Source organism: Anguilla rostrata, chromosome 8, assembly GCF_018555375.3.
Source record: "Anguilla rostrata isolate EN2019 chromosome 8, ASM1855537v3, whole genome shotgun sequence".
Lineage (NCBI taxonomy): Eukaryota > Metazoa > Chordata > Actinopteri > Anguilliformes > Anguillidae > Anguilla > Anguilla rostrata.
Window position 1 is genome coordinate 17,492,811 of NC_057940.1, and position 18,955 is coordinate 17,511,765.

At 43.5% G+C, this 18,955-nt stretch overlaps 2 protein-coding genes across 11 annotated transcripts; one reads left to right on the forward strand and one right to left on the reverse strand.

Annotated features, from left to right (window-relative positions):
* Positions 1-668: 668 nt before the first annotated feature.
* On the forward strand, positions 669-16,959 carry LOC135260988 (serine/threonine-protein kinase MAK-like). 8 transcript variants are annotated; one of them, XM_064346779.1, is made up of 16 exons: positions 669-840; positions 3,199-3,516; positions 6,350-6,404; positions 6,701-6,822; positions 8,041-8,123; positions 8,365-8,497; positions 10,315-10,486; positions 10,958-11,125; positions 11,454-11,750; positions 12,193-12,371; positions 12,505-12,647; positions 13,311-13,445; positions 14,511-14,600; positions 14,793-14,912; positions 15,103-15,198; positions 15,448-16,959. In XM_064346779.1, the coding sequence occupies exons 2-16, from the start codon at positions 3,338-3,340 to the stop codon at positions 15,597-15,599; spliced, it is 2,124 nt and encodes a 707-aa protein (XP_064202849.1). In that variant the 5' UTR covers positions 669-840; positions 3,199-3,337; the 3' UTR covers positions 15,600-16,959. The 8 variants fall into 8 exon arrangements, with proteins under 8 accessions (XP_064202849.1, XP_064202852.1, XP_064202851.1 ...); XM_064346782.1 differs by having other exon boundaries at positions 14,511-14,579; XM_064346781.1 differs by lacking the exon at positions 8,041-8,123 and adding an exon at positions 7,014-7,093 and having other exon boundaries at positions 670-840.
* Positions 16,869-18,934, reverse strand: LOC135260991 (transmembrane protein 14C-like). 3 transcript variants are annotated; one of them, XM_064346793.1, is made up of 5 exons: positions 18,806-18,934; positions 18,101-18,184; positions 17,778-17,879; positions 17,573-17,660; positions 16,869-17,100 (listed from the first exon to the last, which is right to left on the reverse strand). In XM_064346793.1, exons 2-5 carry the CDS (start codon positions 18,174-18,176, stop codon positions 17,061-17,063), a joined length of 306 nt encoding a protein of 101 aa, XP_064202863.1. In that variant the 5' UTR covers positions 18,177-18,184; positions 18,806-18,934; the 3' UTR covers positions 16,869-17,060. The 3 variants fall into 3 exon arrangements, with proteins under 3 accessions (XP_064202863.1, XP_064202861.1, XP_064202862.1); XM_064346791.1 differs by lacking the exon at positions 18,806-18,934 and adding an exon at positions 18,572-18,799; XM_064346792.1 differs by lacking the exon at positions 18,806-18,934 and adding an exon at positions 18,572-18,799 and having other exon boundaries at positions 18,101-18,211.
* Between the last annotated feature and the right edge of the window lie 21 nt (positions 18,935-18,955).

An 18,955-nucleotide genomic window follows, 5' to 3' on the forward strand; every position in this document is an offset into this window, starting at 1 on the left:
TGCATAACATGCAAAATACGATCACAGTCTAGTGGGATCCTCCGTGTCATAGCTGATGATATGTCGCCATCTTGTGGGTACACGTCAACTGGCGCTTGTTATTTTTGACCATTAGGCCCATAGAGCGTACATGGAAGCTGATAGAGATTTCAAAATGCCATCAGGGACGTTGTGTTTTGCCTTCAAAAGTTTGATATTCCCCATTCACTTTAATGGGAGCTCCAATGTTTTGTCGTCAACATGCGTGGTACCTGTTTACTTCCCGGACTTCGCAAGCTCAGATTAGCTGAAGGCCTGTTTGGTTAAATATGCATGTCTATGATTAGGCCGAATAATACCAATAAAACAAAGGGTATTAAACCATAATTTTAAACCACACGCGAAACCAACATTCCCATTACATTACATTATATTACAGGCATTAGCAGACGCTCTTATCCAGACGGACTTACACAACTTTACATAACTTCACTTGTACCATTAATACTATACATGTCGATTTAAACCCTTAATTTCTCTGTGGAAGCGGGAATTGTTGTTTCCCACTTAATTTGTTTCTGTATTATTTATAGACAGCCACACGGTGGAGGTAGAGAGCCAAACTTTCCAGCTCTGTAGTCACTGACCGCATACACGTCGCGCACACAACAAGTCCCATGAGGCTTTGCTCTTTTTCTCTCGCTCTCTCTGGCAGAGAGTCTGGTGTGTTCCGTTGTCAAGGAAAAAGAGTTACATCCCTTCCCGTAGCAAGGGGGGCTAGAGGCTGCGTTTTTGTCATAATAAACGCCAATGCTATCTCGCTGCGCAGACAACAAAGTGGGGAAGTGCATCGGTAAGAGGGTAAGTCCACTGTATAGGAGAAAATTAACAAAGATTTGAATATGGGCCTTTCCTAACGATTTGAAACCGCAGTCAAAGTAAATGGAAAAAAACTGGCTAGTAAATTAGCCACTGTGCATTGTTTTGTAGCTACCTATAACATTGCTCTGGTGCTATCATGCTGTGTCGCTAACTGCACACGCTCAGAGTAGGAAACCCATTTGACTCTCTGCCTAGTTAACGTCGGTAACGTTAAGTGGAGCCAAACTGTAATTAAAATCTCTGGCAGAAAATCGTGTGGCTAGTGTACAAGGTTTAGCTAAGTGCCGATATTTGCAAGTGTAACACTGTTTATAATTTAGACGTTTTAGCGAACTAGCCATCTAGCTAGGCTACGAGAGGCAGCTAGTGCTAGCAAATTAGCTTGCCACACCGTTAACTCAGATTTGTTTCGTCCTAGCTACGTTATCGATCACCTTAACGTTAACTCGTGAGTTTTTGTGCATCCCTTTGATATTTTAATTTATCACATTGTAATAATAATGTTTTATTATGCATAATTCACGTGAGTTATTTTGTTACAAATTACCTGCCTAAGTTTGATTCTTGGGTCTCTACCAGTTTGTAGTTGATGACGTTAGTAATTATGATGCTATGATGCAGACCTGCTGAAAGATCTCACTACGTAATATAATTTTTATTTTTGCCTAGGTTGCCTGCGTATTCAGAGTATTTGAGTGAAAATGTGTGATGCCGTAAAAGTTAGCTGTGTCTTGTTGCTATTCCAAATTATTCCGATGCTTGATGCTTTTAATAAAACGGGTAACAGTTATACAAAAGTAGATGGGAACTTAATATTAGCACACAAGGGATGCCGAGCATGGTTGTCTCACCGCATGTTGTTGTGACCTTGAACAGTTTCTTTGTGTGTAATTCGCCCTGGACTCATCTCCCTAAACTAATTCCTTCTAAACGCATTTGCTTCAGATTACTCTCCACAGAAGCTTAGTACGGCAAGCAATCTGTTGTAGGCAATAGGCTACTTCACCTATTCTTGTGCTATACGAACAACCTGCTTTTTATCCAATATTTTTTCACACCCTGAAATCTTTTGTATAATAAGGATGTTATGCTGATGCTGATGAGGCATATTTCACACTTGAAAGATGCAGGGATTTGAATTTTGCTACCATCTTACGTTGTAAAGTAGTGGTGACGCTTACAGCATGGGACACAGTACATACACATTTTCATACTAGCACCATGGTAATATTCATTCTGCACCCACATATTCTGAACAGGTGAGATCAGATCTACTGGATTTATTGAGTTGACTGTTGCTTTGACATCACATATCTGAAATCTGCCAAGGATCCATCTTAAATGTTAAATCTGAAATTCTATCTGAATTTTTATTTCCGGGTCATAGATTAAATGCATTTTCCGGCCATATGGCAATTATTGGCGCTAAAGACCGGATGGAGTTTTATTCAGAGGGGTCATTATATTTTGTCTTACACTGTAATCTTATTCGGGCTACAGTCTGCCAATGGCCAACTGTCTGAATAAGAACAATTAGTAGCACTATGATTAGATGGTTGGATTGGCTCCTGACTGACGGAATAATTATGGTGTATTGTAATACAAAACGGAATACTTTGCAGAATTCATTCATAACCCCTGATAAACCAGTTTGGCTTTAATGCTTTCAGTTCTCCTCAGAAAGAAAGGGCTGCTTCTTAGAGGGAACTCCAGTGTAAAGAGTTCCAATGAGAGCTGCCCTACGGCTACAGGCCCTGAGTAGATGAAAATTGGCTGGTGTTCTTCCCTCTTAGATTGGTGGTCACCCAGCTGTTGGAAAGGAGCTAGCTAGATGATGTGAACTGTTGCACCCAGACTCACTTCCCTGTGACGTGTGGTTACATTCACTTCTGCACTTCATTATAAAAAAAGGTAAATTAACTTATTTCCTTTGATGTCTAACTGGTGGCTGGCAGCTGGTGGCCAGACGTTTCAGTTTTGTACCAGTACCATCACAGTGCTGAAATCCGATTGGCAGCGACAGAGATTTAAAATAACCAAGCACACTGTAGTATCATAGACCACGTCAGACGCTGTTTTCGCCAAGACGGGAGTAATAACCAGAAGCTTCTGAGGCAGCGCCTTGGCTGAGAGCGTTTCCTGGCATGTAGGGCGGATCCTGTCCTTAATCCCCTTCCTCTTAGAGGGCTGCAGAGACTGGGGCATCAGTCCTCCTCATTTCAGCCCTTCTGCAAACATGTAATCTGAAAGCACGGGAGAGTGAGAGTCAGTGGCCCGTTCTGTCTGAGTGTGCTTTGGAACAGACCTCACGGTCGCACTTCTGGTGTTTATATGCAGGGATGGAGGGACACTCCGCCGGTGGCTCAGCGCAGATCTCTGTCAGGATGCTCTAGAGCTGAGATGGCTCCATTTCCTGTGAAGCGCTCCTGGAGTTCCTGCTTGGCGTGAGCTCCTTCGGTGAAACTGTCGCTGCTTCATGGTCCAGGGACCGGGCGTTCTGAGTGGGAGAACGGTATCTGAGCATAGCAGCGAGCCTGCCTTCCTCCCTGGCAGGATGAACCGCTACACCACCCTGAGGCAGCTGGGTGACGGCACCTACGGCAGTGTGCTCATGGGCAAGAGCAACGAGTCCGGCGAACTGGTGGCCATTAAGAGGTACGTGAGAGATGCGTGCTGTTGTTAAAAAAGAAGCTGTTTAATATGTTCAAGTGCCCCTTGAAACTAAATCAGAGAGCTTTTGTCTCTCTATCCTGTAAATGAATATTTCATACAGACAAATTTCTAATGGTAATCACAGCATTTTTTCTGCAGTGTCCAAGTGACGTTAAAATGCCTGCGATAAAACCTCTGTTTGGATACATGGATGCTTTCTGTGTTTAACAGGAACCCTTATGTTGTCTTTGATAAGACAATGCCTTACCTTATGCAGATTGTTCTGAAACCAGGAAGCACTGTTGCTGTAGCACTGATAATGAGAGTTAGACAAACACCATGTGTTGTTAGCCAGGCCTGCTGTGAGAGGCTTGGAGCGATTGTGCTATATTTGGTTCAAACAGGAACACAGACAGCAATATTTGATAAGATTAATGTTTCAGTAATGTGCTCAGAACAGACCTGCGTTTTGTGCAGTTATCAGCTGTGTGATCACTGGTCACTTCCTGACGCTGATATACAGGAGGCTTAACTCGCTGCGATGTGCCCACGCATCACCCCACACCAGCCAGGCCCCACTGCCTCCAAGCCTCACCCTACTGCCACCAAGCCTTTCCCCACTGCCTCCAAACTCCTACCCACTGCCTCCAAACCCCTCCCCACTGCCTCCAAACTCCTCCCTACTGCCTCCAAACTTCTCCCCACTGCTTCCAAACCCCTACTCACTGCCCCCAAAGCCCTTCGAACTGCCTATAACTCCTCCCCACTGCCCCAGACGCCTCCCTACTGCCTCCAAACCCCTTTCCACTGCCTCCAAACTCCTCCCTACTGCCTCCAGACCCCTTCCCACTGCCCCCAAACTCCTTCCCACTGCCTCCAGACCCTTCCCCACTGCCTCCAAACCCCTTTCCACTGCCTCCAAACCCCTTCCCACTGCCCCCAAACTCCTTCCCACTGCCTCCAAACCCCTCCCGATTTTGAGCGCCATGTGTGAGAAAATCCCCCGCCACTCTTATGCTGTGTGAGCTTGGCTCTGGAGCAGGGGCTTACAGGAGGAGTTTTCATCGTGGGGATGAATAATGGATGGGGTGAGGGAGTCTCCTGGCACGGCCGTAAGTGGAAGGATCTGGGGAACGCGATCCGTCTGACGCAGTGAAAGGAGTGAAAGTGCGGAGCGTCGTGTTGCTTCTGTAGCGTCAGTGCTCCGCTGAAGCCCTGTCACCCCTGAGTCTGGGCTTACCACATAGCGCATTGAGGGAGCTTGCGTGCTTCCACAGGGGTTCAGGCTACATAAAAAACACATGTATAATGCTGCAGTTACTGAATTTCAAATGGTCTTTAATATTTAATTTGATAACCTCATTCCTGGCTGTAAAATTGCAGATGATTATTGTATTTTTTCTCATTAGAGCTTCTGCGTTGCATCGCCTACTTGCACACAGGATGCAAATGCATGTTCAGTGCATTTGTGTGATTTATTGTGTGGAATTGTGTCCACCCCACCCTGGCTGTTACTGTGTGGCACATTATTGAACCATTAATCTTATAAAACATCGCTGTCTGTGCAGCCAGGCTACATTAGGATTTATTGTTGCTGATTATCTATCCAAGGACTGTGGCTTGGACACAAAAGTAAAAACTTGTGGCTGTTGTAAAATAATTGCAACAAGGACTATCTTTGATTTGGAAGTTAATGCCGAAGACTTTTTCCCTTGCATAGGCCTGTATCATATGCAGAAAAGGTCTATTCTCAACATGGTTAGTTAAGATGAGGCTAAAAAATGAAAATATTTCAGCATACTGCCTTCATCAGTGACATGGTGACGTACTTCAGGTGTACAGACATTAAAATCCCATTCGGAAGTGCTCATTTGGATACAGTTTTATTTTGCTACTATTATCTCTGGTAAAGGGGTTAATTAGGCCTAATTAATTGAGTAAATGATGACGTTGTGCTTTCACTTTGGTGTTGGTATTGTTTTCAGGTCTGAATAATTCACTTATGTAACCTCTAGGCTGTTGTGTTTTTTACAGCCTCAAACAGGCACAGTCGATGTTGCTAATCAATTATTGAGGATTTGAGTTCTTAGATCCCCCTGCCTTTTAGTTCCTCTGCTTATCGAAAGCATAGGAGCCATTATTTCACTGCAGTACATTTCAGTACCTTTGTGTTTCAGGGCCGCTTCCCTAACCCCCATTCTTACGCCTCCACCCTGAAAAACATGAATTCCTGATGGACATGCGTTATTATATAGTTACTTTCATATGCTCCAATTATCCTTGTCTGTGAAGAGAATGAACACTGTATAATTAGTGCTGATTAAAATTGTATATCCAAACTGTAGTCTATTAGCCTTCAATCCCAGTTTCCTTATTGGATCAAGGACTGGTGTCAAAGTTCATCATCTTTTTAGATCATTTTTAGCTCAGTTTTGTCATGTGGTAACTGGTATTCTCACAGCATTACCTTCACTGGTCAAATATTATATACTGTTAAATGCATACGTTTTGGGACTGTGACACAATTTTTTTGTTGTTTTGGCTATGTACCCCAGCACATTGGATTTGAAACAAATCAAAGAATATGAGGTTAAAGCGTGGACTGTCAGCTTTCATTTGAGGATACCTACATCCATATCAGGTGGTCCTGGTTAATTTCATAGTGCTTGTCAGTAAGGCTCAATGTGGCTTTAACCATGAGCCCTTCATACAGTACTTTAACATTGATCTGTGGTTCTATAAAATCAGCGATAAGCTTCAGAAACACCACGTGCTTTTACTTTTACCGGGAGGTTGTTCTGTTTACTACATGTAACGTTTTCTGTTTACTTCTCAGGATGAAGAGAAAGTTCTACTCTTGGGAAGAATGTATGAACTTGAGAGAAGTGAAAGTAAGAGTCTTGCATAAATAACGTGGTGTGTGTTTTTGGGGCTCTGGGACATTCAGTGATCACAAGGATGATAATAATAATTTAAAAAATTAGTATAGCACCTTTCATACAATGAATTTGCAGCCCAAAGTGCCTCACAGCATAGGTCAGACATAACATTTAAAATGAATATTTCAACAGCTGTTCATCTTTACACGGGCAAGGGTTTGGCTTGAGGTCTTTGTGACTGAGATGTTTCTGTTGCAGTTTGAGTTGCTTGTGTTGCCTGAGCCAATCTGTCCACATGTTGTTCGCAGTCTCTGAAGAAGCTGAGTCATGCCAACGTTGTGAAATTAAAGGAAGTCATCAGGGAGAACGATCATCTCTACTTCGTCTTTGAGTACATGAAAGAGAATCTCTACCAGCTGATGAAGGACAGGTATGACTCCAGTATCTGTGGAATATGACTGAACAGGACAGAATACTGAAAGTCATTACAGTTGTTTTTATTTGAATGAGCTCACAGGTGTACTTTCCTTTCAGTGACTGAAATAACTAATTTTTGCAGAGATGATGTAAAGTTTTTGGTATGTCTGTTTGTCAGTTGATTTATTGATTCTTCATTTACAGAAACAAGTTGTTCCCTGAATCAGTCATCAGAAACATAATGTATCAGATATTACAGGGGCTGTCATTTATTCATAAACATGGTAGGTCTTCATTCTAGGCCCTGGTTTAAGGAACAGGAATCACTGAGTCTGCACCCATCGGCACTCTGCACATAGGATCTTTAAAAGCTTCTTTCAATTATAGAGGAATCACGTACAGCACTGAAGGAATATACACATCACACACACACACACACACATACACATACGTAGCACAGGCCCTACATCAGTGGCACAAACACAGTTTTTGTACAAGTTGCAACTGTTAAAAAAGGTGTGTTCGAACCAGTTTGAGTATTTGAGGTCCAGTGATTAAGAACAAAAGGGCACCTGTGACCCATATAATAAAAGATCACAGGTCTGTGGATTCTGAAGGCCATGCAGGCAGTACTGTGCCCACGGTGGTGCCAGTCCATATCCCCCAAACAAGGTCAATTCAGATCGTGCACAAGATCTAGGAAAAGCCTGGTGACTTCATCCAGCCCAATTCTCACCACCCACATCCCCCCAAAACACCGGCACTGCTGAATCCTACTGCGTTTGATTACTGAGCTATCTATTTGTGCACTTAGAGTCAGGCCAAAATAACTTGGTTCGACTGGTTAGCGTTGGTCAGTATTAATATTTCGTACATAACTACCAGTGTGCAGAAATGCTGAGTGTGGAGATCTCAGTCATACTTGTTCCTTTTTGCTACTGTGGGGTTCCTTTTTGGGACAGCGGGGGTTGTGATACCAGCCGTCTGCTCTAAATTTGACTCTCTGTGTCCAGTAAAATTTGAATTTGGTCATTTAGAAGTCCTTCATTGATCAGCACATTTCCCTGTTTACAGCCTGTCTGTCTGACACTATTGTGGCTGTAACTGATTTGAACAATGCCCAGAGGCCTGATATCACATCCCCTGAGGATGGCATGCACTGTTCTTTCTGCCCAGTTTTCCTTATTTCTTCTTTCTCTTTTTTGCCCTTCCTTCATTTTTCTGCTACCAGGGAAAATAAGATGTTCTCTGAAAATGAAATCAGGAACATCATGTTCCAGGTGCTGTCTGGCTTAGCATTTGTCCACAAGCATGGTAGGGCTCCTGTCTCTATCTGTCTGTCTTTCTCTCCTATTCCTTCTGCTTTGGCACGGCTGGACTTTGGACTGATACTGAAAGCATTTTGTTAGCATTGTGGTAGCGTTTAGCGTTACTGTGGTAGTGATTGATGGATGAGGGGGTTTAGCACGTTAGCACGTTAGCACGTTGACAGCACTTGCAGTAAATGTGTGCAGGGCTTGTATCCTGAGCAGTAACTGCATGTCACACGGGGCAGGTTTTTTCCATCGGGACATGAAGCCCGAGAACCTGCTCTGCATGGGCCCGGAGCTCGTCAAGATCGCGGACTTCGGATTAGCGCGGGAAATCCGCTCTCGGCCGCCGTACACTGACTACGTGTCCACGCGATGGTGAGTAATCTGGCAGCAGCAGGTGTACTCAGTTTTATGCTACATTAGTCATCTGCTTAGCTGCTTGCCCTCATCCAAGGCAAATTATGTAGTTTGCTTAGATGAAGCTTTTTTTTGTCCTCGCAAGACATTTATGTAGCAGGATATTTAGTGAATAAAAATATCTTGCAGAAGGTTAGAGTTAAATGTAATAGCCATCTATGAGTGTCTGTGAAAAATGTGTATCTATCAGCTGTGCATTAGGAATATATGTGTCTCTGATTCTCTTATTCTGGCATAATCTTCTGTTCAATTCAGACTTTATCCGATTCAAAAGTAGATTGTTACCTTTTTTCCCAGAAAAATAATGGAAACGTTGCTATCCTGTGGTGTTTCAGAACACATTGGGGTTGTGTGTCTGATGCATGTGTTAGGGATTGGTACGAGTAATGGATTGATCGATTACTTGTTGGATACATTCCTACTTTTTAAATGTTCTCATAAAGGCTATGTATGTAACCTACAACTAGCCTATGTGTTGGAACTTATGTGCGTTATGTTTTCATGTATTTGCTATACAACAAGTGGTGCTGGCAGACCAGGATACATTCTAAAAATAGGTTCTTCCTCATGCTCTGAATTGATTTGGAATAGAGAACATTATGCGATCCCTCGATCTGTGAAAAAATTGAAAATCACCATCCCTAGGATGTGTTGCTTTCCCCTAAATGATAATTCAGATATTTAATAAGATTTGATGGAAAGATGACTAGAAATAACAGTGGAGATCCACTTATTCGACTAGAAAGATTGCAACGGAGCAAATGGCATCATTACTTATGAAATTGACTGCGGTACTGCATCAGTGTGCTCTGACGTTTTTCCCTGTCCGCCGTTAGTCTTGCTTAAACTCTGCAGGGGAATGAAAAGGTAACTGTGGCAAAGGTAACTGGATTAGCTCAGCCTCTCAGGGTTTACCTGCAGATCTTCCACCGTCCCCAGTGCGTGAAGTAAGGTCCCCTCACGTGCGGCTTAAAGCAGAAACACAGTGCTGGGATTAAGGGTGGTTCAGTGTTCCCCGCTTGCCTCAAATGTGCAGAAACCGTTTGGAATGATCTGTTTTTACACATTGGAGCTCATCAGGAAAATACAGTTCAAAGAAGGCTGGCGTCTTGTTGATGTCTGAAGATTCCCAGCATTTTTCACTAATGTCTGTCAGCTGCGGGTTGAAGGCTGTTATTTGACACAGCCAGTGTGGCATTATGGTTTGGAAGGAGATCTGAAGGAGGTCTGTGAGTTCAAATACTGGGTGGGGATGATTTTGGACCCTTATTCAGTGATTCCCAAACAGTTTTGCACTTCAGTGGTCATAAGGGGACTGTAGGTGGGTTGCGGGACGAAGGTGTTAAATATTAGGCTACTTACTGTGTAGTATATACATACCATAGAGACAGCAGATAGAAACGCTGCAGTAGTTACATGAACTGCACTAGTTTAGTGTATGTGTAGTTATTGACAATAATTTGGCAATACAAATGTTTTAATTCCATATTTGAACATATGTGCACTAGGCTTCATATTAATTAAGGTTTTGCTGACTTGGGCGTGTTTGTGCTGCAGTCTGTCTGTGCAGCAGTGTGTGTTCTGCAGTGTATTTGTGCTGCAGTGTATCTGCTGCAGTGTCTGTTCTGAAGTCTGCCTGTGCTGCAGTGTGTCTGCTGCAGTGTCTGTGTTGGAGTGAGTCTGTGCTGCAGTGTGTCTGCTCCAGTGTGTCTGTGCTGCGGTGTCTGTGCTGGAGTGAGTCTGTGCTGCAGTGTCTGTTGTGGTGTTCCCTCCAGGTATCGAGCTCCAGAGGTGCTGCTGCGCTCCTCGGTGTACAGCTCCCCCATAGACATGTGGGCGGTGGGCTGCATCATGGCCGAGCTCTACACCCTGCGGCCCCTCTTCCCCGGGAACAGCGAGGTGGACGAGATCTTCAAGATCTGCCAGGTCCTGGGGACAGTTAAAAAGGTCAGAGGCACCACATCGCCCCAGCAAGCTGTCCCGTTCTGAGATGGTCCTTGAGTGTTTTGTTTATGCTTTTCAAACTCCCGTGCCTTCTGATGTTGTCAGCCTATAAGTCATACGTTATGTTGTTATATTTTATTAATAGGGATTTTAAAAATGTTTTATGAATATAGGCAACCTCATAAAATATGAGTATGCAAATGAAAATGTGCAATTGTCTTGAATGAATTGACATTTAAAAACAACAATGTGTTAGGGTTGAAAAACCCCTCAAGGAATAGTGAGGGTTCAGGAATAAGAAGAAATTAGCGCAACAACGGATCATTTCAGTCGAAGTGTTGCTTTTGCTCTAACATACTTTCAACTCGTTGTGCATAGTATGTAGAAGTGACACAACCCCAGTTGTGTCGTTCAGACTCTGACCTCCCTGCTTCCCGCTCACGCCGCTGGTGTTTTACCCTCCCCGTGCGACAGAGCGACTGGTCGGAGGGCTACCAGCTGGCGGCGGCCATGAACTTCCGCTTCCCGCAGTGCGTCCCCACCAACCTGAAGACCCTCATCCCCAACGCCAGCAGCGAGGCCATATCTCTGATGAGAGACCTGCTGCAGTGGGACCCGCAGAAGCGACCCACAGCCGCCCAGGTACGGCACTCTGATTGGCTGACCTCCTTGCGTCGTACAAACCACATTCATTAATATTTTATGGGCTAGCTTTTGCAACTTTTTCAATTTTCATAATAATGTTTTTATCTTTTTTGCCGTATTGTATTTTTAGGTTATAGTCTTTGACTTTTAATTTCTGTGTTCTTATCTCTCCTCAGTTTTGCCATTTTATTATTGCTTCTGCTTGTTTTTAACCCTCGAGTGATCAGGGTCGTGTTAGCTTGCAGTGGAAAGCACTGTGGCGGTGGGCAGGGGTCCTTCGGCCTGACGCCCTGTTCTAAAGCCCTGTGCTCCGGGCGTGTTGCAGGCTCTGCGGTACCCCTACTTCCAGGTGGGCCAGGTGCTGGGCCCTCCCCCACAGTATGTAGGGCAGCAGAAGGCCCAGGTGAGGACGGTCCAGGCCCCGGAGCCCAAGCCCCTCCCCCTGGGCAAGCCAGATCAGCATTCCCCAGCTCGGAGGACTTCGATCCCCGCCCCGGGTCCCGCCAGGGCCCACCAGCAGCCCCTGCAGCAGATCCCCCTGCCCCAGGAGAGCCTGCAGTCCCACGGCCACAAGCAGGAGCAGCCGGCCTCTCCCACCCCCAAGAACAGCAGCCCCCCTGTGGTGAGTGCAGAACAGGAGCCTGCACACTTTCGGTTGTGCTGCTGTGTTTTAGCCGGCAGCAAGACGCACTCAGTCAGTGCCTGAAGCTGCAGAGTGCCCATTGGCTATTGCCGCGATGGTGTTAAGTGCATTCTGAGCTTATGTTCAGCTGCATGGTATGTCTAAAAGCCTTGCCACGTGCTTCAGGAGACCCTGGGCACCAGAGGTGGAAAGTCCAGGGGTCAGAAAGGAAAAATTCTTCCATGTGTTGCTTCCACCCATGAACTCCAGCCAGTTGATTTCATTAAGGTCTACCTCCTGGCTGAAGAATTGTGCTATTTAGCAAATCCAGATGATTAGAACAAAATACTGGGGTGGGCTTTTATGGTCTGAACCTGCGTGTTCCACCTCTGCTGGGCATAGTGTGTTCTGCTGACGGGAAACGCTTGCTTTTCTTTTTCAGAAACCATCTCCTTCGGGGACTGAGAACAGCGCTGTCGGGGTCAAGAGTGGCCGGAGACGCTGGGGTCAGACTGCTGTGAAAACGGTCGATAGTTGGGATGAGTTTGATGACTCAGACATGGGAGTGTCCTTCTCCAAAAAACCCAGCATGGTGTCCATCAAGGAGAAAGCGCTGGAGGGGTCAGTACTTCTGCAAATCCAAGCAATAGAGGACATTTATAGTGCTTTTCCAGTGCTTTTTGCAACCATTAGTGAAACATTGCATGTGCTTTTTTTAAAGCTCATTCATCATCTATGATGTTTGATTTTTCAGACAACTGGAACCAAAGCCGCTTAGTACCTACACTGCTGTGATCAAATTGCCAAGCATTGCCACCACCCTCAACAGGACCGACTCTGAGACCTCCAACTCCTCAGCAAGACAGCATTACCTGCGGCAGTCCAGATACCTGCCAGGTAAATCACACACCGACTTGGGTTTTCAGTGCAGAGCTTTACAGATGATGTGTAGTATGTTATCGGTTATAGCCAGTTTCGGACAAACATTTTTCTGCATCTAGTGTGGAATTAATTGAAAATGTATGTGAGAAACTATGGAGGGCTGACAATGTAGTTTTGTAATATACAACCAACTGTAATGTCTACCTTATTTTACTCTCACTTTCTTTATAATGATTGTGATTTCCTTTCCTTGTGGGCTGGGCTTAGGCACCTGTCACATCATTACTGAGGTGTACAAATTGTTATAGTGTCATATTTTGCCGCTTCTGTAGTGTAATCTACATACAAACGGATAATATAAAGTTTTGTTGCCGGAATAGGCACAGCTCAGCATATGTACGCTCAGCTCAGTGTGATCATGCACAGCTTAGTGTGAGCATGCACAGCTAAATGTGATCATGCACAACTCCATGTGAGCATGCACAGCTTAGTGTGAGCATGCACACCTAAATGTGATCATGCACAGCTCAATGTGTGCATGCAGTTTGCGGTTGGAACAGCACATTGACTGGCAGCTGTAGTGAGTCTTGTATAAATTTTTTGAGCTGTTCTTTCTGATGGTGAAGCAGGTTTAGGAGAGTGTGACTGTACAGTATGGAATTTGTTTTCCTATTTCAGGAGTGAATCCTAAGAACACATCCTTGATTGGGAACAAGGAGCCAGGCCGAAGTCTATGGGGCAATCCTACCTCTCTAGTGAATAAACCACTGGGGCCCATTGGATCTGATCTCTCCGTCTCTAGAGTTAATGCAGGTACTTACTCCTTTCAGCCAGCATACTTACCACTATAGTTACTATTACAGGTGCCAGAAATGTATATTTGCTCAGGCTTAATTTGGCAGCTCACCTGTTTGCTTTTATTTTCACTCTGCCCTGAAGTGCTTTTGTGGCAGGCTCTGGCAGGGTCCAGGCATGTATTATTCATGCACACACAAAGTTGGCATAGGCACAGTGAATCTGGCTTCTGTCAGCTCTGTATTCATGAGGTCAGGAGGACAGTTAAGACAGGAGCTGAAGATCAGGTGCCGCCTCAGATTGCAGCCTGCAGATCGCTTGCTTCATCAAAGATAGAACTCAAACAGCACCAAAGACTTTGCCCTCTTTTCCCCTCCATCTCATTTCTTTACCTCTGTTCACATCTCTCCTCATTTTCCTTTACCTGTCTGCTAGCGTATTTCTCTTGAAGGTCACCTTTGGATATTACCCGTTTTTAAAAAATATATTAATCCCTGTTACCACATGGATGTGCTTTCTATGTAGCGGATGACCTGTTGATTGCTCTATGAAACTGATGTTGAGTGCAGGTAAAAATGACACTCAGACAGTTAAGATAATTAAACCATTACCTGAGAGGAGAGACCTCCAGGCCAAACCAGACTGCTGTTATAACCTGTGTCAGTGGTTCAGTCTGAACCCAATAGGAAAACCCAAGATTCCAAGCTGACGATAGGGCCATAGGAAGTTCCACCCTCTGGATGAGATGTTAAACCGAGGTGCTGACATGCTGTGGTCATAACAAAATCCCGCGGTGCTCATCACAGAGAGGAATGGCTCAGCTGTCCTGGCCTAATTCCCAATCACCCCCACTTTAACCAGCTGAGGAAATCCCTCCCTGTGCACTTACATGTGTGGTCTCTTTAAAGAGCTTTGAGTAAAAGTGTGGTATAAATACCATTCATTGTCATTCTCTTGTTCAGAGTACAGCCCAAGGTGGTCTTTAATCATTCAGCTTCTTCCTCTCCATTTCTCTCACCCCTTTTCTTTTTATTCCTTTCCACCTGTATCCTTCATTCCTTCTTTCATTTGCCATGAGGACAGAAGATCCTAAACCTACTGATAAATCCATTGTAAGAGAAAAGACTCTCGACAAAGTAGAACTGCCCAAAGGTACCTGTCATTTCACTCTGAGTGAGTAAATTAAGTTCATGCTCACAGCATCTGTAAAACTAATAAAATTCATAGTTCTTATTGTGATTAAATATGCAGTACTGACTATATATGTACTTACAGTAACTTGTTTTGAATAATGTTAAGTCAGTCTGCATGAAGTCTTTTTTTCCTGTTGTACATATTCAGTGTTTTCCTCTTCCCTCCCTTTAGGAAACTTTATGACCTCAAACTACAACCCAGGTGGAGGTTATGTGTCCTCCTTTCAGAAGAAGGAGGTGGGATCTGCAGGACAGAGGATTCAGCTTGCCCCCCTTGGAAGCACGTCTGCAAGTAAGAGTCAACAATCATTGTGACAGAGTGCATCTTTCCTGGCCACAACTCAAGTAAAAATGACAACAGAGAGAACTATGAGCTGTCCAGTCTCTGTTTGTTTTTGTGTTGTGGACTATCCTTCTTTCCTTTCTGCCTGTCTTTGCTTTTCCTGTAACTTGTTTTCCATGTTTTTTCCCCATGCTCTCAGTTGACCTTTCTCCCACTGCTGAACTTAAAACTGATAAACCGAGACCATCCAAGCTTAAGTCCACTTCCAATAAGGCCTTGGTTGAAACAACTGAAGGTAATTTAGAGAGAGGAAAAAGGCAACAGGTCTCTCTCCCAAGACACTGCAAATCCTCAGTACTAGAGTAGAAATAATACCAAACACGTTTTCTTCTAGAACCACCCCAATGCCTTTTAAAGCTGTTTTCAAGGGTGCATGATTTGTGTAGATTGTCCTGAAATGCTGTTTGTTTCATACAGTATATTAATAAGGCTATACAGATGACATCTCTGCATTTACATTCTGATTTATGTATTGTTGCTGCAGAGTATGAAGGGTGGAAGAGCAAGATGGCAAAATCCCAAATCCCTGGATCCAGCTTTACGATGCCAGGAAAGTCCCTTCTGTCCAGAGCACCCCCTATACAGCCAGTGCATGGAAGAGTAGACTGGGCAGCCAAATATGGAAGCCATCGGTAGCTCTGCCTACTTGGACCCTTCCTAGCCCCACCCAGAAAGACATACACACTGTTTCCTCATACCCCTCACTCACAGATGCATGGCTACCCTGTGGGCTGCACAGGGAAGGACCTGTCCACTGCTCAGGAGGGCTTCTCCATCTTATGGAGGCCATCATGACTGCTGATGCTTCGTCCGCTGACAGTGCAAATTGTGGTTCCTTTTGGACTGATGATGTCATGCTCGTCTCAAGAAAGGATTTTTTTTTTTTGGGGAGGGTTTTAAAAACAAAAATCTGTTAGCCACATTTGTTTTGATTCAGGTGATTTCAACATGAGAATGTTTTATGTTGAAAAGGTCATGGGGATGGAACAAAAAAAAGAAATTGACTTCCGGCCACGAAGGCTGGCATTTATACTCGCTACAGTGTTTTGTAATTAAGGGAAGTTTTGGAAACTTTTTTTGATTAACCATTTAAACAAATTTACTTGCATATTATTTTTAACTTTTACTACGATAAATTTATATAAAAGAGCGTGAGACTTTCATTTGGCATTAAATAATCAGAGATGGTTTCAGGATGTTTTATGTGATGTTCACGTGTGAAGTAGATACGCACTCATGCAGGGAAGTACAGTGCACTGCTGTGTTAGCAGAGGTTCTATTCACTCTTATGTCCAATGTTAAGTTTTGGTCTTTTTTCTTTGTCCAAGTTCAGTGTTTCTTGCTGCACAGCATTGACCAGGGTCCTACTTCATTGGCATAATTAGTTTAGAACTTGGGTGGCTCTCCTTCCCACATTCAAAAGGCATTTTAAACAAACTGGCTAAAAAGAGGAAGGAAGGATAATTACACCCTAACACTACCCTGAAATGAACATCAGACCCGTCTGATCTTAATGTCCATTTAAACATTACATATTTACTTCAATCAGTTACATGTACTCTTTGCAAAGAAAAATCTGAAAACCGTCTGACCAGATGTGTAAAGATGAAGACTGGTATGCTTAATACATGCATGTGTTTTTGCATAGAAGCATTTAAAGAGGAATTTTCCTCTTTGGTATTAATATTTTTATATTTACCTTTTGAAAAGTAACATTACTATAACCTTACATTTTCTTTAGATATGTAAATGTATAAACACATTTATCTAAACTTTGTATACTCCGATGTTTCAGAATAAATCCCTGGGGTGCAAGCTTACATCTAAACGGCTAACTGACTGAACCAGGCATGCCATGTTTATAAAACCTGCAGAATGCCAAAAGAAATGGACCAGTGTCTCCTGTTGTTTTTAGAGAAAATAATTGCCATTTTATTTACTATGTTTTTTTTTTTGTTAACAAAATGTGACCCATTAAACTGTTTCTCTGTGATAACAGGTAGGTTCTGTATGAGAATGAATGCGTTGAAAGAAAAGACATGATTTTACTGCGTTTAAGAGAGTTGTCCCCGATGACCATGATTCATTATGATGCATCTATAACAGGTCCGAACCAATCTTCACCAACATCAGTATACTGTCAAAGGAAGAAAACAGAATTTTAGGGTTAAGCCATTTGATCATCTAGTGATCATGAGCAGTCATTGTGACTATTTTTAAATTTCCTCCATGGACAATCATTCAGGCCAGTGGTTCTCAACAGAGGAGCCAGTGCCCAAAGGGGGGCCTCGGGGAGCTGCCAGGGGGGCCTTGAATTGATAGGAAATAATTAAAAGCTTGAATCACAGAAAATCAAGACATTAGTAATTCTTCAGCCAAATACATAACACAAAGCAAACAATAGTATGTAAACTATAATAACCTTTTTATCTTCAGTAGATATCACATTGGTTTGCTGAGAAATTCTTATGGCAAATTTTTTAAATCACTTGTTTGGGGTTAGAATAGAATAGAATAAGCTTGATTAACTGCATTGGAATGTTGCGATGATGACAGGCAGACAGGTTATAATGTCTCGTGGGTGTGGGTGGGGGGTGCCACAACACTACCTTGCTCCAGTCATTACTCCCGCCGGCATTAACTTCCCAGAGTTTAAAAATCGTATTCCCATGATCACAGCAAGGATTCCAGCAGCAGCTGTTCAGCAAAAAAAATTTTTTATCAAGTATACGTCCCTGACTGAATATTGTCATCTCGGTTGCAAATCATGCATTTTATTCATTTACCATAAGACATTTACCCTATTTCACTCACCCAGAGAAACCGACATGTTTTTAGGATTCTGAGATCTCTGATACGCCCCTATGGCAGACAGCAGGCCGAAGAAAAGGCCGGCAATCAGGGAAGGGAAGCTTCCTGCAGGGCAAAGAGGGGAAAGTGAAAAAACCGTTTTTAAGAATGCGGTTTATGATGTTATAGAACGTCATGAACCGTATGTTTTGACACCTAAAATAACGTTTACGGACATTACGCCCCATGCTTAACATTTAAGCCGGCGCAGAACACTTAAAATGTAATACGATGAGAGGCTCTTCAGCAAGTAGTGTTCTACAATTCTACCAATTTAAATAATATACCTGCTTTAGCATAGCCCATAATCCCACCCGCAGCAACAAGACTTGCGTAGCCGTATCCAAACCAGTCCACGGGCATCGTGACACCTGGAGGAAACAACGGAAGCAGAGCCCCTAGAATAAGGCCACACGTCAGACGTTTAACCTTAACCAGGAATGAGTTGATTGTAAACACGCAATGAGCTTTATAAATCTACCCAGCAAACAGTGATACATCTTGTAAAAACTCACACTGCCAAAAAGTTAATACTTTTGTTATTTTTTATCCCAAAGAAAAACAAATTAATTGAAATAACCAGTAGAATACTGAGCTAGCTACGGAACTAGCCAATTAATATGTTCACGGCGTGCTAGGAAGCGCTTGCATGCACATCATTTCCACTGAACTTTGGTGGTGGTTGATAGCTTTTTAATACAAAGCAATTTCAGCGTTGAGTAAGCAAGATGGCTTGTTCATCTAAATACATGACTTACCTTCAGAGTATTTGTTAGCCTGCTAGCTGGCGCTTTCTTGGAATTTGCACTAAGGAACAAACACGCCCATAACGCTAGGTTTGCCAAAATACATGCGTTGCTACCAATTAACTAGTTCAGTGCAGGGTTCAGTGTTTGCTACAGTCCGTGCCAGCCAGCACTCGAAAATATGCGGAAAGAATACACTCGTTAGATGACGTTAGCAGCAAGCTAATTCCATAGCGTTTAATTTACGCAGGTTGGTCCCTGGATCTGTGGATGCCACATGATCCGGAAAAAGCTGCGTCTTCTACAGTGCTGCCACGGTCAGACCAGAGGCGTACGGCTCTTGGTCAGACATGTCTGACACGACAATAAAACGTCATGAATTTATTTAGCTTCAGA